Here is a 17,671-nt window from a genome sequence, read left to right on the forward strand (position 1 = left end):
GTCAATACAGTTGTTAATAAAAAATACTTAAATTAAATGATCTTATTTTTCTCTAATCGCTTATTTTTCCAATTTTGTGACACCACATACTTCTATTTTTCATGTGTATGTGAGCCCTGTCTTAACTTGTGTGATTATTGGGAAATGAAACGTACAGGAGAAGTACAGTGTTCTGTTTTTGTAGTTATGAGAAAGAAGCATCAGTTTGCAGTGGTGGGATATTCAACACTGTAAAAGACAGTAATTCTGACTCCAGGTGTCAGAGTACAAAGTTTTTGGTTAGCGAGGCTGCATATGAATGACAGAATGGGCAATGTCTGTTATGATCATGTCTGCATGATCTCACAATCTGTATTGAAGTTATAAAGTTTAAAAAAGTATTTACACTTTTGAGTTTGAGTCAATAAGTAAAAAATATATGTTTTCGGGTAATTGAATCCTCCACTAGTCAGTCACTAGGCAGTTGGCGCTTTTGTGTGGATTATCGACGTCTCAACGACATCACAAAAAAGTGGACAGAGGTGTCTGCGCAGGACCCTGAGGTAAAGGCCTACCACTCCCAATGGGCTAACCTTGAGATCCATGACGGGTTGTTATATCGGAGGTGGCATGCCCCTGGACAGGGAAACAACTGCCTGCAGCTATTGGTACCACGATTGCTCCGGCCCCAAGTTCTCCAAGTTGTCCATGGGGCAGGGCACTATGGGAATTCCAAGACCCTCCGCCACCTCAGGGGGCGGTTCTACTGGCCTGGCTGTTGACTTGACGTGGGGTTACATGTGCACTGCTGTGATTCCTGCACCACTAAGAAGGGACCCACCCAGCGCTTCCACGCTCCACTGCAACAGTACTTGGTGGGGGCTCCGATGGAGCGAGTACGGGTGTTTGTCCTTGGGCCCTTTCCAGTCACAGATTCCGGCAACCGCTACGTCTTTGTGGCCATGGATTATTTCACGAAGTGGCCAGAGGCATATGCAATGCCGGATCGGAGTGCGACCACAACGGCTGGAAAGTTGGTGGAGGAGATGTTCTCTCACTTTGGGGGCCCTGCTGAGCTCCATAGCGACCAGGGGCGGAACTTTGAGTCCCGGGTTTTCGGTGAGGTCTGTCGGCGGTTGGGATGAGCAAGACGAGGACCACACTGCTCCATCCTCAAAGGGACGGGCTAGTTTAACGGTTTAATCGTACCCTGGCTACCCAACTTGCCATCCTTACCATTCAACACCAGCGGGACTGGGACCGTCACCTACCCCTGGTCTTGTGGTCTTATCGCACTGCAGTCCAGCAGTCCAGCCAGTGCATGCCTGCTGCTCGCATGTTTGGGAGAGAGATCCAAACACCAGTGGACCTAGTGTTTGGAGCTCCACCTGAGCCTGAGATTCCTGGAGGGAAGGAGATGGACTACTTCCGCAGGTTGAAGGATCGCCTGCAGGTCGCTTATGACTACACTCGCCAAATTCAGGCCCACTTTGGAGTAGGGCAAAAGAGAGCCTACGACATGCAGTGCTGAGGGCGGGCTTTCACACCAGGGGATAAGGCATGGCTGTATTGTCCTGTCCGCAAGACCAGTGTGACACTTCCCCTAGTACACCTTCTGGGAGTCCCAGGCGGCCTGTCCGCCAGCAACAATGCCCTGGACATTTTAGGGACTTTGTGTTGAGTGATGGGGTTGTCAAGGACGACTGACCCCTCAGGCGGGGGCTATGTACCCCTCAGGTGGGAGCAATACCGTTTCAGGACAGTGAGCGTTGATGGCGCAGAGACTCATCGGAGTGGGTTCTTGTGTGTGATAAAACTGTTGTTGGATGTGTTTCAGTTTGGTGTTTAGTGCATGTTCTGAGTGTGTTAGAGCAATGCCACTGACGGTCACAGAGCGACCTCACAGAGAAGCCCTCCATGCTGATTGTTACTCACACACACACATTCACATACGAGGTTGTTGACAGCTCACTGCTTGCCGGGGCCACAGACGTGTGTACTCGCTGCGCCTTCTCCTGCCCACCGGCTGCCCCCTTCACTGGGGGTTGTCGGTGGGACCAGGGGGACGGGGTCCCTCTGCCCCCCGGCATGACTGTCGATCAGATTGGACTCTCCTCAGTTTGCCTCAACTGCGTCACATTGCCAGGGCGCAAAGCGGTCTTGAAACCTTTAGGTTTTAATTGACAGATTACACGCACAATAAGCAAAAATGCCATGCATTTTGAACGTCTGACAGACCACCCACGAACATTTATGTCCATTCTCGTCTCGTCAACGAAAACTCACATATCTCGTCATGTTTTAGTCATCAAAGATTCATGTTTTGGCCACACGGTCGGTGTAGTAATTAGCACTCTTGTCTTTGCAGCAAGAAGACCCGGGTTCGAGCCCCGGTTGGAACAAGGGCCTTTCTGAATCGAGTTTGCATGTTCTCCCTGTGTGTGTGTGGGTTTTAGGACTCCCAAGAGGGAGGTTATCCAAACTAATATCAAAGTCTTTCAAATCCTTGGCCTGCTCATCAGCTGGAAAGGGTTTCCTTCCTTTGTGACTGTTGGATGCTATCATGTGTAATGGCCGGTTGAACTCTATGAACATCTTTTGTGTTCTCGTCATGATGTCAATGACTTCAGCATGTGTTGAGGCAGATGAAAGTGCATCATCATTAAGTATGACAACAACACAACTGTCAACTTGATTGGGATTTATTTACAATATTACACGTGACTGAGAAGACATTCTCCGGGCGGACATCGCACTGTGTGTGTGTCGACTTGTCTATGACTTAAACGTGGTTGAGCTTCTCTGCGAGCAAGAATGGCTGAATATTTAATGCCAAAGGAAATGCAATAAATAGGTTTTGCATGAGTCTGGCACATCAGATTCTGGTTAAACAATATGCATCAGTGTAACGACAGCAACCTGCACACCTCTGCCAGGCCTGTCAGCAAACTGAAGTGGATCAAACCATTCTTCAACCTGCGATAATATCTCCTGCTTGAGAAGCTTCTTGAAAGATTTAATGACAAGAGAGTTTAATATTAATCATTTAGTATGGATATACAATAAACCAGAAAGTATACCACTGAAGCACTAATTATATATATTGGTTGATCAGTAATGTTCATTTGCTTGAGTGAAAATTGGAAAGTTCCAGAAACTAGGGTTTTATGTGTGGGGATTGAGAATAAATTCCTCTATCTTTGAGACCTCAAGAAAATTTCAATAAACGTAGATGGTAATATTCTTATAATTATTATTCAGCTTACTACTTCAAATTAAATCACAAATGTTAAATGTTACATTTACATTAAATCATTTTTCCAGAGCGACTAACAACCAATATTTTTTAAGTCTATTTGGATAGTTGGAGAGGAGCAAAAATATTAGTCACTTGAAAGTAAAAACAAAGCAGGTCATTAACATAACAGTCAGAAATTATCACGTTTTGATTTATGAAATTATGCACTTTCCTGCCTTAGCCTGTTCACCAAGTTTAACAGATAAAATAGTTTTGACTTGTTATACATAATCATCCATTTACAGTCACATACATTATGAATATAATTGTGTCATTCAAAAATACAAGCAATTGTACCATGAAGACACATGACAATGGAACTATATGTAAATGACACATGACGTTGCAAGAGCAAACATTGTCATAAGTTAATAAAATGGCTGATGTGATGGATTAGAACTCAGAAAAGGGACGAACAAGATTAAAGTCATGAGGGGTTTTGTAGACAACAACCTGCTGTTGCTCATGTTCTCTTACTTTTCCTCTGCTGTGTCCTCCTCTCTTTATTCCTCCTCTTGTCAGTTACAGGGACAGTTTAATTTAAATGGGATGCACAAAACTGGCGATGTGATTCTAGGTGGGATTTTTCAAATCAACTTATTTTCTGCTGATCCTGACCTGACTTTTACCTCAGAGCCACAGCTGCCTACCTGTTATGGGTGAGTCTGTCAGTATTTGTAGTTGTGAAACATATGAAGCTTTTCAAAGTTACCTATGTGTTTTAAATATTAAACACTTACATTTATATACATATATATATATACGTTGTGTTAGTTTGGAAATTCTAGGATTGAGACAGGCTCAGACCATGGCCTTTGCTATTGATGAGATCAACAGAAACTCCAACCTGCTGCCTAATTTGACTCTGGGATACAGTCTATATGATAACTGCATCCAACTACGTATTGGATTTCGTGCAGCACTGGCCTTAGTCAGTGGTCAAGAAGAAGAAGTTACAGTAGAGGAGAACTGTGTAGGAACTCCTCCAGTCCTAGGGATTGTGGGTGATACTACTTCTTCAAATTCTATAGCCATTTCTACAGTCTTGGGTTTGTACAGAGTGCCTCTGGTAAGTTTGTGTTCTCAGATCTTTCAACTCAATTATTATTGTGTTAAAATTTAGATTTAAATTGAATTTACAAAATTATTTCAAACTGCATGTAACAAAGTTATGACTGAGTTATGAACCTTGAAAATTTTGAAAAAAAATTGCAACAAGTTTAACTTTTTGTTCTATTGTCTTTGTTTTTATTTTTACTTGGCCCCATGGAGTGCGAGTGAAGTATTGTTTTTGGTGGCTGTGTGTGTGTGTGTGTCTGTGCTTCCACACTTGCTTGTAATATGAGCAAGAGAGGCTTGTTAGATTTTGTGATAGACACACAACCATATGATCGTTAGACGCTCTACCCTTGCACCACAGAGTCTGTTACACATATAGGCCGACAGAGGCTTGTTGGGTGAATGGTCTGAAGTCTGCCATCTCTGATTGCCTTGTTGTTTTTTGTTTTCATTTGGCAGGTGAGTTATTTCGCCACATGTTCCTGCCTGAGTGACAGACAAAAGTTTCCATCTTTCTTTAGGACGATCCCAAGTGATGCTTTTCAGGTCAAAATCTATCTCCACAGAGTTGTGTGGTGTCAGAAATACAACACTTGTGATTAAAAATGCATTTTGATTAACCTGTTTAGCAGGATTTCTCGTGAAAGATGATTCCAGTCTGTGTTTTGTGTCCACACAGGTGAATGCTATGATTCAGATTTTAAAACACTTTGGTTGGACTTGGGCAGGTCTGCTCATCAGTGATGATGATTATGGAGTCCACGCTGCCCGATCCTTTCAATCCGATCTGGGTCCAGCTGATGGAGGTTGTCTGGCTTACACAGAGATTTTGCCCTGGGGTGACGACTCTGCTGAACTAAAGAGAATAGTGGATGTGATGAGGAAATCTACAGCTCGGGTGGTGATTGTGTTTGCACATAAGACTCACATGATTAACCTCATGAAAGAGGTCAGTCCTGAAAGAGATGTGTTGCAAAGACCTTGCAGCCACTGAAATACAGATTTCATAAGTAATACACTTTTAAATAGATAAAGCTGCTTCTAAGAAGGTTACGTTTTTCCTGTAATAAAACACACATTTGTGAATCAACTGTGGAAACTACATTTAACATTTTACTTAACGGCATGAAAATGTCACTTTTTATACTTGTGATAATACAATGTATAGGTGGTGAGGCAGAATGTGACAGGCCTGCAGTGGATTGCTAGTGAGGCCTGGGCATCAGTTGATGTGCTCCAGACTCCTCACCTCATGCCGTATCTGGGTGGAACATTGGGCATCGCCATCCGTCGAGGAGAAATACCAGGACTCAGGGACTTCATGTTACAAATACGTCCTGACCTCCATCACGGCAACGCTGAGGGAAAAGGCGTGGTAAGAGTTTCCATCTGACTTGGTATTTGTAAGAATGACATATTGGCATTAATTTGAAAATTAACTTAATTGCAGGTGAATCAGTTTTGGGAACATACATTTCAGTGTAGATTTGCACCACCTCCAGCAGGCTGGTCGGAAGCTGAAGGAAAATTATGCACTGGACAGGAAGTTATAGAGAATGTGGAGTCTGAGTTATTTGATGTTTCATACCTCAGACCAGAGTATAATGTGTATAAGGCTGTGTACGCTCTGGCATATGCTCTTGATGACATGCTGCAGTGTGAGCCAGGGAGAGGACCTTTCAGCAACAACACCTGTGCTCATTTACAAAGAATGGAGCCATGGCAGGTGAGATATCAGTTTACACTCAACTCTTAATTACACTTAATCATTTGTATTTCTTTAAGATTTGAAGGAAGTGTAACAACTTAATAAATTAACAAATTAAAGCATCTCAATTTCCCTATACAGCAAGCAGACAGTGTATTATCAGGTCAAAGTACAAGTATATAATAGTCATGTGATGTGACTTAAAAGGAGATTATTTGATGGAAATTATAAAAAAAAGTTTATCCTGCAATAATTAGATTTATCCTGATTTCTCTGTCCTGCTGTGTTCACAAATATACTGTCACAAAAATATTTTGTTCATTCAAGTTAAATATGGTTCTAATAAGTAAATGTCGCGCTTTTATTTTCATTCCTCAGCACTAGTGTGAAATGTGAATTTCTCTGTGAGATGAATAAAGTATCTATCTATCTATTTATCTAGTGACAGCTGAGGCCAGATGCGTTTTCAGTTATATTTTGTGAATAGCACAAACCTTCACTTTAATTTGTTCCTTTTGTGTCTGATTCTATTATTCAAAGCTTGTGTATTACTTGGAAAAAGTCAACTTCACCACAACATTTGGTGATCAAGTGTCATTTGATGAGAATGGTGATGCCTTACCAATATATGACATCTTAAATTGGGTGTGGCTCCCTGATGGAAGAACTAAAGTTCAGAGAGTGGGTGAGGTTAAGAGGTCAGCCTTCAAAGGTGAAGAACTCACACTGGATGAAGACAAAATCTTCTGGAACTTTGAATCCAAACAGGTACATTTTTTTTTAAATATTTTAAATAGAACCTTTGCCATGGATGCACACATGAAAATCCATAGCAACTCTCTGTGGACATAGAGCAAAAAGATATGAAACAATATACTGATTTTTCTCCACACAGCCTCCTCAGTCAGTGTGCAGTGAGAGCTGTCCTCCAGGTACCCGCATGGCCACAAAGAAAGGAGAACCTGAGTGTTGTTTTGATTGTGTCCCTTGTTCTGAGGGAAAGATAAGCAATACGACTGGTCAGTGTAAAGTTTTAAACACCACAGTTCAGCAGATCAGAGATGTTTTATAAACATGTATATTTCCCTCTTTTCTCAGACTCCATGGAGTGCACCAGTTGTCCAGAAGATTTCTGGTCCAGCCTCCAGCGTGACCACTGTGTTCCTAAGAAAACAGAGTTCCTCTCCTACCATGAGCCTCTGGGTATCTGCTTGACAACTATCTCACTGTTGGGCACATTTATCTGTGTTGTTGTTCTGGGCATCTTCATCCATCATCACAGCACACCTATAGTTCGTGCCAACAATTCAGAACTCAGTTTTCTTCTCTTGGTGTCACTCAAATTGTGTTTCTTGTGTTCATTGCTCTTCATTGGACGACCCAGATTATGGACTTGCCAACTAAGACATGCAGCATTTGGCATCAGCTTTGTGCTTTGTGTCTCATGTATCCTGGTGAAAACCATGGTGGTTCTGGCTGTGTTCAGGGCCTCCAAACCAGGAGGTGAGTCCAGTCTCAAGTGGTTTGGTGTTGTGCAGCAGAGAGGGACAGTTCTGGTTCTGACTTCTATTCAAGCAGCAATCTGCACTGTCTGGCTTGTCTCTGCTTCACCAGTGCCTCATAAAAACACCCAGTATCACAATGACAAGATAGTTTATGAATGTGAAGTTGGGTCCACAGTTGGTTTTGCAGTTTTACTTGCTTATATTGGTTTACTGGCTGTCCTCAGTTGTTTATTAGCTTTTCTTGCAAAAAATCTTCCAGACAGTTTCAATGAGGCCAAACATATCACTTTCAGCATGCTGATCTTCTGTGCAGTGTGGGTGGCCTTTGTCCCTGCTTACATCAGCTCACCAGGCAAATATGCAGATGCAGTGGAGGTATTTGCCATCCTGGCCTCCAGTTTTGGCCTCTTGGTGGCACTGTTTGGACCCAAATGTTATATCATCCTGTTGAGACCAGAGAGAAACACAAAGAAAGCCATCATGGGTCGATGCACCACAAAGTAAAATTGTGAACACTGGTGTCTCTCTGCCCATCTGTTTACTTCTTGTACTACTACTAATGTGGTAGTCAATGCAATAGCTGAGTTCTTCCAACTTAAGACAGTGTACCACTAGCTGCATTTCCACTTTCCTGAGGAACTACGAACATTTCAAGGTTTGGGGTAACTTAATGGTTCCTGAGGGGCACTTTGTGGAACAACAGCAGTAACCACATACATTCAAACAACAACTACAACAACAATAATAATAATAATAATAAATACAAACTCAAATACAAATACATTTATAGTGAGTCATTTAAAAGCCAGTGGTGGCTTCACTGTGCAAGGCTTGGTTTAACCATATACACTAGTCTCTGTAAGGTTTGGATTTGGTGCTCCACCTACCACAGCACAAAAGCATCACCAAAGTGGTTTCCAAAGAATTATAATTTTTTTTTTATTATTATTCATCTAAATTAAATTTATTTCTATTTTGTTAATCTGGTCAGATTTCTAGGGACAACAAATATGTTTCCCATGCTCTTTTTGGAATGTGATTTTACTCGATATGCCTTCTGCTTATGCCTTCATGGTCTCATATACTTTCGGAAATTATCCAGTTGATGGCCTGCAGCCTGATATATGTATATGTATATGTATATATATATATATGTGTGTGTGTGTATATATATGTGTATATGTATATACATATATATGTGTGTATATATATATATATATGTATATGTATGTATATATGTATGTACTGTATTTATATATATATATATATATACATATATGTATGTATGTATGGATATATGTATGTATATATGTGTGTATATATATGTATATATGTATATGTATATATATACTATATATATACATACATACATATATATATGTATATATATATGTTTATATATATATATATATATATATATATATATATATATATATATATATGGAAAAGGTATTAACCAGTAATATTTTATTGGAGAATGGTCTGTCACTCTTTCATCTTCAGGATACGGCATAACTTAGTTATAGGCTTTACAATGACTGACCTCTTAGTCTGGAGCCTCACTGACCAGACCAGACCTCTTCTATCCACCTTCATCTTTTCATCCTTCATTTCCAACACTCTTCCTGATGGTCTGTGGAGGAGTTGGGCCAAGTAACTACCAGGTCAATGTCCCCAATGACAGGCTATCAAAATTACTTTCTAAAAGGATATTTTTGAAACAAATACAAAATCTCCTCTGCTTACCTTGACAAAGTTCTCCTGGCCCCAAATAGAATCTGACAACTCATAGTCACTGCAGGATTATGCCATGTTGTGGAGGAGCTGTTTCAACACAATGGAATTAATGGAGTACATGCAGGAACTAGAAACAGTTTCCAACATGAAAATCATTGTTCTTAAGTTACCTTATTCACTCACAAATAATGGCGAAACAAAGCTTATGAGCTGCGAGAAGAGCACAACAGTAGAGCTAGACTTCTTTTCATAGGACACTCGAGCAAAGAGCCCTTGGGCTGCAGTGGTGTGTGGACTTCATCTCCTTCAGAGGCCACATATCTAAAGTAGCATGTTTCTGTAGTGAGCTCTGTCTCTGTTCCACTTGGCTTTCTTGCTCCTGTCATTCTTCCAGCCATACAATTGCTGTTTGTTGCTTATTAAAAGGGACGTTTTTTTTATTTCCACTGTTGCCAAGTGCAGGCTCATTGTGTTCCTGTTGGTTTCTCTGTAATAATTGTAAGGTCTTGACCTTACCATGTAAAGTGCCTTGAAATAATGTCTGTTATGAATTGGTGCTATACAAATTATTGAATTGGCACACTAGGAGATCTTCCAATATAACCAGGCTGACAATTTGGATCAAAGCATCTAACAAATTATTAAATGTAAATGTATTCCATCAACATTATATGACTCACGTGTACAGGACAACTGACTTAGTTTGTCCATCTATTAAAAATTTGCTACAGGAAACAAAAGTAAAGTAAATGTTTTCATTCACACATAAATATAGTAAAATATTAGCCAGTTTCTGAACCTTTCTAATTTTCGCTCAGGTAAGTGAATATACAGTAAGTGGTTAAAATAACTTTTTTTTCTTTTTTTTTTTAAATAATAATTTGTGCTTCAGGTGTGTCAATTCTGTATTAATGTGCATTTCAGTTTGTCCAATAGATCCTTTCCTGAAGTATGTAAGACCATGAAGGCAGTATCAACAGAGCCTGTTGACTGGCCTGTCCTTTCTGATTCATTGAGGACAGAAAATCACATTACCCATCCAAAACAGAATGGGAAAAAAAATGTGTTGTCCCTTACCTGACCATATTAATAATTGAGTTAAATCTGCAGTATATGTTTCAAACTCATCCATGGGAAAATGTCTTTGTATGTTTGAGAAATAATTTTAGCCTGTGATGGACTGGTGACCTGTCCAGGATGTACCCCGCTTTTTTCCCTATGTCAGTTGAGATTGGCACCAGCTCCCACGTCAAACAGCAACAGTTTAATAACAGACGAAATCTTTGAGTCTTTTTTTTGATTCATTCATTCTTTTACAAAACATCTTTATCTGACTAAAATACTGGACAACAAAAAACACTGATGTTAAAACAACATGTAAAACTCTGTCATTTAAAAGCTGAGATACAAACACTTGTACCATGAAGATAAATTACATCACAACTATATGTAAATGACACATGGCGTTATTGAGGACCTGCCCCTACAGCTTGTAATTCTGCCCTGATAGGTGATGTGCAAGAATAAACATTGTTATAAGTAAGTAAAATTGAATTGATGAACTCAGTTACGGGATGAACCAGTGCAAAGTCATGAGGGTATTTTCAGATAACACGTTGCTCTTGCCAATGTTGTACTGCTGCTTTTCCTTTGCTGTGTCCTCCTCTCGTTATTCCTCCTCTTGTCAGTTACAGGGACAGTTTAATCTAAATGGAATGCACAAAACTGGAGATGTGATTCTAGGTGGACTTTTTGCAAACAACTTATTCTCTGCGGATCCTGACCTGACTTTTACCTCAGAACCACAGCTGCCTACCTGTTATAGGTAACTCTGACAAGGAAACAAGTTAACAAGTGGTTGTTTAGCTAATCAGTATGAGATATTTATCTCATCGTTTAATGTGTACTGATTACATTATATCTGACATTTTTTAAACATTGGATTTTGAGTGAGGATGTTGATGATGTTCTTATTTTCAGTATCTGTAATTGTGAAATATGTAGCTTTGCATATAGAAACACTTATCGTTTTACTGTTAGTTTTGATATCACAGGATTCAGGCAGGCTCAGACCATGGCCTTTGCTATTGATGAGATCAACAGAAATTCAAAGCTGCTGCCTAATGTGACTCTGGGATACAGTCTGTATGATAACTGCAACCAACTAGGAATTGCATTTCATGCATCACTGTCCTTAGTCAGTGGTCAAGAAGAGCAAGTTACATTAGACAAGAGATGTGTAGGAACTCCTCCAGTCCAAGGGATTGTTGGTGATTCTTCCTCCACACGTTCTATTGCCATATCATCATTGTTAGGTTTGTACAGAGTGCCAATGGTAAGTTTATCTGCTTCTTGAAATCATTTCCATTTAATGTCAAAACAAATGTAAATTAAGACGTAAACATTCAATATTCAACATTGAAAAGCTTTTTGAGTCAGCAAATAATTACTGTTTTTAGTATATGAGATGTTATTTTTTTGCAGGTGAGTTATTATGCCACATGTTCCTGCCTGAGTGATCGACAAAAGTTTCCATCGTTCTTTAGGACGATCCCGAGTGATGCTTTTCAGGTAAAAATCCACCAGATATACCAACCAGCCATATACACCATATACCACCAGGTATCAGATATACAACATAGACAGTGACTAAACATGAGTGTTTGATTAACCTGTTTAACAGGATTTCTAGTGAAAGATGATGCCAGCCTGTGCACTACTCCCTCTGCTCTGTGTCCACATAGGTGAATGCTATGATTCAGATTCTAAAACACTTTGGTTGGACTTGGGCAGGTCTGCTCATCAGTGATGATGATTATGGAGTCCACGCTGCCCGATCCTTTCACTCTGATCTGGGTCCAGCTGGTGGAGGTTGTCTGGCTTACACAGAGATTTTGCCCTGGGGTGACGACCCTGCTGAAGTCAGGAGAATAGTGGATGTGATGAGGAAATCTACAGCTCGAGTGGTGATTGTGTTTGCACATAATAGTCGCACAATTAATCTCATGCAAGAGGTCAGTCATGAAAAATATATTTTTAAAAAATTAAAAAATATTTTGCAAGTTGCTTAAGCTGATTTTATAGACTTATTATAATGCAATGTACAGGTGGTGAGGCAGAATGTGACAGGCCTGCAGTGGATTGCCAGTGAAGCCTGGACATTAGCTGATGGGCTCCAGACTCCCCACTTTATGCCATACCTGGGTGGAACACTGGGCATCGCCATCCGTCGAGGAGAAATACCAGGACTCAGGGACTTCCTGTTACAAATACGTCCTGTCCTCCATCATGGCAAGGCTGATGGAAAAAGCGTGGTGAGAGTTTCCATCTGACTTGGTATTTGTAAGAACGACATATTGGCATTAATTTAAAAATTAACTTTATTGCAGGTGAATCAGTTTTGGGAACACTCATTTCAGTGTAGATTTGCACCACCTCCAGCAAGCTGGGTGGAAGCTGGAGGAGAATTATGCACTGGACAGGAAGTTATAGAGAATGTGGAAACTGAGTTCTTAGATGTCTCAGACCTCAGGCCAGAGTATAATGTGTATAAGGCTGTGTACACTCTGGCGTATGCTCTTGATGACATGCTGCAGTGTGAGCCAGGGAGAGGACCTTTCAGCAACAACACCTGTGCTCATTTACAAAGACTGGAGCCATGGCAGGTGAGATATCAGTTTACACTCAGCTAATAAATTAATTTGATTCTTTGTATTTCTTTAAGAAATACAAAGAATCAAGAAATGTCTTTAAGAGTTGAATGAAGTGTAAGTGTAAACATATTTTCTTTTGGTCAAGTTTAATAAAAAACAAAATAGTCATTTAAAAAAAGTCATTTCCATCTGCATTCTTTACTTTCATTCCTCAGCACTGGCAACAGCAGAGGGCAGAGGGCTCTCACTTTGACTTAAAAATAAATCATATTCATCAACATGCACATGTTATATGAGAGAAGTGTGAATCTGTTGGTCAGCTGAGGCAAGCAACAACTGTAGTAATTGTATTTTTGTTTTCCTTCTATGTCTGATTCTATTACCCAAAGCTTGTGTATTACTTGGGAAAGGTCAACTTCACCACAACATTTGGTGATCAAGTGTCATTTGATGAGAATGGTGATACCTTACCAATATATGACATCATAAATTGGGTGTGGCTCCCTGATGGAAGAACTAAAGTTCAGTACGTGGGTGAGGTTAAGAGGTCAGCCTTCAAAGGTAAAGAACTCACACTGGATGAAGACAAAATCTTCTGGAACTTTGAATCCAAACAGGTAACTTCTTAGTTTTTTTAGTTTTTCCATTATTATCTCTTTGACACACTCACTGGTCCAGATTCATATTTTTCCCAAGTTTGCATAGGTTTGCTTTGGTCCATCTAACTTGAATGTTGTCATCCACCCATGTGCGTTATGGTACTGGCAAAGCCTTCATGGACATATGCATGCCCCAGGCCAGTCTTTTTTATAAACTTAGTTATCCTCGGGCCAAACAACTTTCCAGCTTTGGTTTGCGGCATCTCCTCCATTTTTGTCAAGTCTGAAGAATTGCAGTATTTTCCCCTTCCACCTCTTCCACAGTAATTGCTAGACACTGAAATTGTATGTGGACATGGATTCCAAAAGTTCAATGTTGACAGCTCTTGTTGACAGGCATGACCCACCATTTGATGATGTTAATTCAGCAGGGGTGTTTCAGTACCCAATTGGACAACAGTTCTGCCGGATCAACTCTCATCGTCCAGAAGCCATTAGCCACATCAATTTGGGGGTCCCTCGGGTGTCATATGCCATCGGGTCATGGTTCTCCAGAGCACACAAGAAGGATTTGTGTCTCTGGAAGGAAGAGAGATCATGGTTCCGACACTGCAAGTATAAGAGCCAGGTGAGCGGTTCAAAGTCAGGAGCAGACTCTGGAAAAGAACGGATCCTTGGTAGCCGCTGTTGGGTCTCTTGAGTCGCAGCCACCTGTTCAACCGGGTGTGTTAAGATGCTGGTTGAGTCTAGGGGCTTAAGTGTGGAACCTGAGCCTGCTCTGGCTTGTTGGTTTTCCATGAGAAACTTCAATGCCTTCAATTGCCAATGAGGTGTTATTGGTGGTCTGGAGACTGAAGACCCTCATGTCGCTGTCTGTATGTTTACCAGGACTTATCCGTGTCTCCCACACAAGTTGCGCATATCTCTTGATCTCGGTTGTTGTCATTTGACCAGTCCTGTAATGCATTGTCACATCAAAGTTTTCATGCAGGTTGTGAATAAACAGTGACCGAAAGCGCTAGGTGTGCTGCCACCAGCTTCACATTTTCCCCTGCACCCCCCTTCCCCCACCCCCAGTCCAGCACAATCAGGTATGAGGGGCCGTCCATGGCTTGATATTTCTCAAACTGGAGGAGTTTGCGGCAGAGGTTACAGGTCTTCTCTGCCGCCTCAGCACATTGCTGCAACCGATCTAACTGCAGCTGGTGCTTTTCGGCTTGTAGCCAAATCTTATGTTGGTGAACCAAGAACATGAGGCCCAGCAAGTCGGGGGGGTGCTTTTTTGGTTGCACTCCATTTATAAAATCTACAATATGCAAAGCTTTTTTCCTTGGAGCTTAACAATAATGGTGCCACCCAGTTGTTGCCCTTATCTTGAAAAAATGTTTTTCTATGATGTCAAGAGGCGCTTGATCATCCACTAAAACAGTAATCTTATCCTCTTTTCTGAAAAATTGCAGAACCTGGTTTGTCAATGTTCTTCCTTAAATGGTTTTTCGTGTAGAAAAAGATAGAAAGCAACTCAGATGAGATGACATATGCTTGAAATTCTCCTTGATCAGGACTTTGTTTGGACATGGGCAGATGTACAACCACTGCTGAGTACAATCATTTTCAACACCCTGACACATGGTTTATGAGCTGTTTCTATGCAGGCTTCACCCACTATGATCCACACAAGGTCCAGCCACTTCACATAATTATGTTCGAGTATCACCATTCACAGGGCTGAACAGACATGTAACTGAAAATGCATAGCAACTGTGTGTGGACACGGAACATGGAAAAGTATGGAGGGGTCCTCATAAGACACAATAACTGACAGTTATTTCTCCACACAGCCTCCTCGGTCAGTGTGCAGTGAGAGCTGTCCTCCAGGTACCCGCATGGCCACAAAGAAAGGAGAACCTGAGTGTTGTTTTGATTGTGTCCCTTGTTCTGAGGGAAAGATCAGCAATACAACTGGTGAGTGTGAAGTTTTAAACATCACAGTTCAGAGATGTTGTACAAACATGTATCTCATCACTTTCCCTCTTTTCTCAGACTCCATGGAGTGCACCAGTTGTCCAGAAGATTTCTGGTCCAGCCCCCAGCGTGACCACTGTGTTCCTAAGAAAACAGAGTTCCTCTCCTACCATGAGCCTCTGGGTATCTGCTTGACAACCACCTCACTGTTGGGCACATTTATCTGTGTTGTTGTTCTGGGCATCTTCATCCATCATCACAGCACACCTATAGTTCGTGCCAACAATTCAGAACTCAGTTTTCTTCTCTTGGTGTCACTCAAATGGTGTTTCTTGTGTTCGTTGCTCTTCATTGGACGACCCAGATTATGGACTTGCCAACTAAGACATGCAGCATTTGGCATCAGCTTTGTGCTTTGTGTCTCATGTATCCTCGTGAAAACCATGGTGGTTCTGGCTGTGTTCAGGGCCTCCAAACCAGGCGGTGAGTCCAGTCTCAAGTGGTTTGGTGCTGTGCAGCAGAGAGGGACAGTTCTGGCTCTGACTTCAATTCAAGCAGCAATCTGCACTGCCTGGCTTGTATCTGCTTCACCAGTGCCTCATAAAAACACACAGTATCACAGTGACAAGATAGTTTATGAGTGTGCAGTTGGGTCCACAGTTGGTTTTGCAGTTTTACTTGGTTATATTGGTTTACTGGCTGTCCTCAGCTTTTTGTTTGCTTTTCTAGCACGGAATCTTCCAGACAGTTTCAATGAGGCCAAACTCATCACTTTCAGTATGCTAATCTTCTGTGCAGTGTGGGTGTCTTTTGTCCCTGCTTACATCAGCTCACCAGGCAAATATGCAGATGCAGTGGAGGTATTTGCCATCCTGGCCTCTAGTTTTGGCCTCTTGGTGGCACTGTTTGGACCCAAATGTTACATAATCATGCTGAGACCAGAGAGAAACACAAAGAAAGCAGTGATGGGCCGAGGCACCACAAAGTAAAATTGTGAACACTGCTGTCTCTCTGTCTATCCTCTGTATTTATGAATTGAGTGGTAATTATAAGATCACCATATAGTCAATAAAGTTGTTAATAAAAAATACTTAAATTAAATGATCTTATTTTTCTCTAATCGCTTATTTTTCCAATTTTCTGACAAAATATACTTTTTTTTTCATGTGTATGTGAGCCCTGTCTTAACTTGTGTGATTATTGGGAAATTAAACGTTGGAGAAGTACAGATGTTTCGTCAGTGTTCTGTTTTCTGTTTTTTGAGAAAGAAGCATCAGTTTGGAGTTCCACAATGACAGTGGTGGGATATTCAAGACTGTAAAAGACAGTAATTCTGACTCCAGTTTGACAGGTGTCAGAGTACAAAGTTTTTGGTTAGGGAGGCTGCATATGAATGACAGAATGGGCGTTGTCTGTTATGATCATGTCTGCATGATCTCACAATCTGTATTGAAGTTATAAAGTTTAAAAAAGTATTTACACTCTTGAGTTTGAGTCAATAAGAAAAAAATATATATTTTGGGGTTGCTGGGGTAATTGAATCCTCCACTTGTCCGTGGGCTGCTCCAGTTGTCTTAGTGAGGAAGAAAGATGGCAGTTGGTGCTTTTCTGTGGATTATCGACGTCTCAACGACATCACAAAAAGTGGACAGGTGTCTGCGCAGGACCCTGAGGTAAAGGCTTACCACTCCCAATGGGGTAACCTTGAGATCCATGACGGGTTGTTATATCGGAGGTGGCATGTCCCTGGACAGGGAAACAACTGCCTGCAGCTATTGGTACCGCGACTGCTCCGGCCCCAAGTTCTCCAGGTTGTCCATGGCTCAGTGGGGGCAGGGCACTATGGGAATTCCAAGACCCTCCGCCACCTCAGGGGGCATATGCAGTGCCGGATCGGAGTGCGACCACAATGGCTGGAAAGTTGGTGGAGGAGATGTTCTCTCACTTTGGGGCCCCCGCTGAGCTCCATAGCGACCAGGGGCGGAACTTTGAGTCCCGGGTTTTCGGTGAGCTAGTTGAACGGTTTAATCGTACCCTGGCTACCGAACTTGCCATCCTTACCAGTCAACACCAGCGGGACTGGGACCGTCACCTACCCCTGGTCTTGTGGTCTTATCGCACTGCAGTCCAGCAGTCCAGCCAGTGCATGCCTGCTGCTCGCATGTTTG

At 41.5% G+C, this 17,671-nt stretch overlaps 2 protein-coding genes across 2 annotated transcripts; both read left to right on the top strand.

The window, feature by feature from the left end:
• The first annotated feature begins 3,811 nt into the window (after nt 1–3,811).
• LOC131456030 (extracellular calcium-sensing receptor-like) lies at nt 3,812–8,053 on the top strand. Its single transcript, XM_058623982.1, has 9 exons — nt 3,812–3,936; nt 4,052–4,346; nt 4,796–4,882; nt 5,016–5,285; nt 5,505–5,711; nt 5,787–6,062; nt 6,585–6,812; nt 6,940–7,063; nt 7,143–8,053. The coding sequence occupies exons 1-9, from the start codon at nt 3,827–3,829 to the stop codon at nt 8,051–8,053; spliced, it is 2,508 nt and encodes an 835-aa protein (XP_058479965.1). The 5' UTR covers nt 3,812–3,826.
• Nucleotides 8,054–10,860: 2,807 nt separating this feature from the next.
• Nucleotides 10,861–16,492, top strand: LOC131456031 (extracellular calcium-sensing receptor-like). The gene is made up of 9 exons (XM_058623983.1): nt 10,861–11,111; nt 11,327–11,621; nt 11,771–11,857; nt 12,031–12,300; nt 12,394–12,564; nt 12,676–12,951; nt 13,329–13,556; nt 15,380–15,514; nt 15,593–16,492. The coding sequence occupies exons 1-9, from the start codon at nt 10,861–10,863 to the stop codon at nt 16,490–16,492; spliced, it is 2,613 nt and encodes an 870-aa protein (XP_058479966.1).
• The last annotated feature ends 1,179 nt before the right edge of the window (nt 16,493–17,671 follow it).

This window comes from Solea solea, chromosome 3, assembly GCF_958295425.1.
Source record: "Solea solea chromosome 3, fSolSol10.1, whole genome shotgun sequence".
NCBI lineage: Eukaryota > Metazoa > Chordata > Actinopteri > Pleuronectiformes > Soleidae > Solea > Solea solea.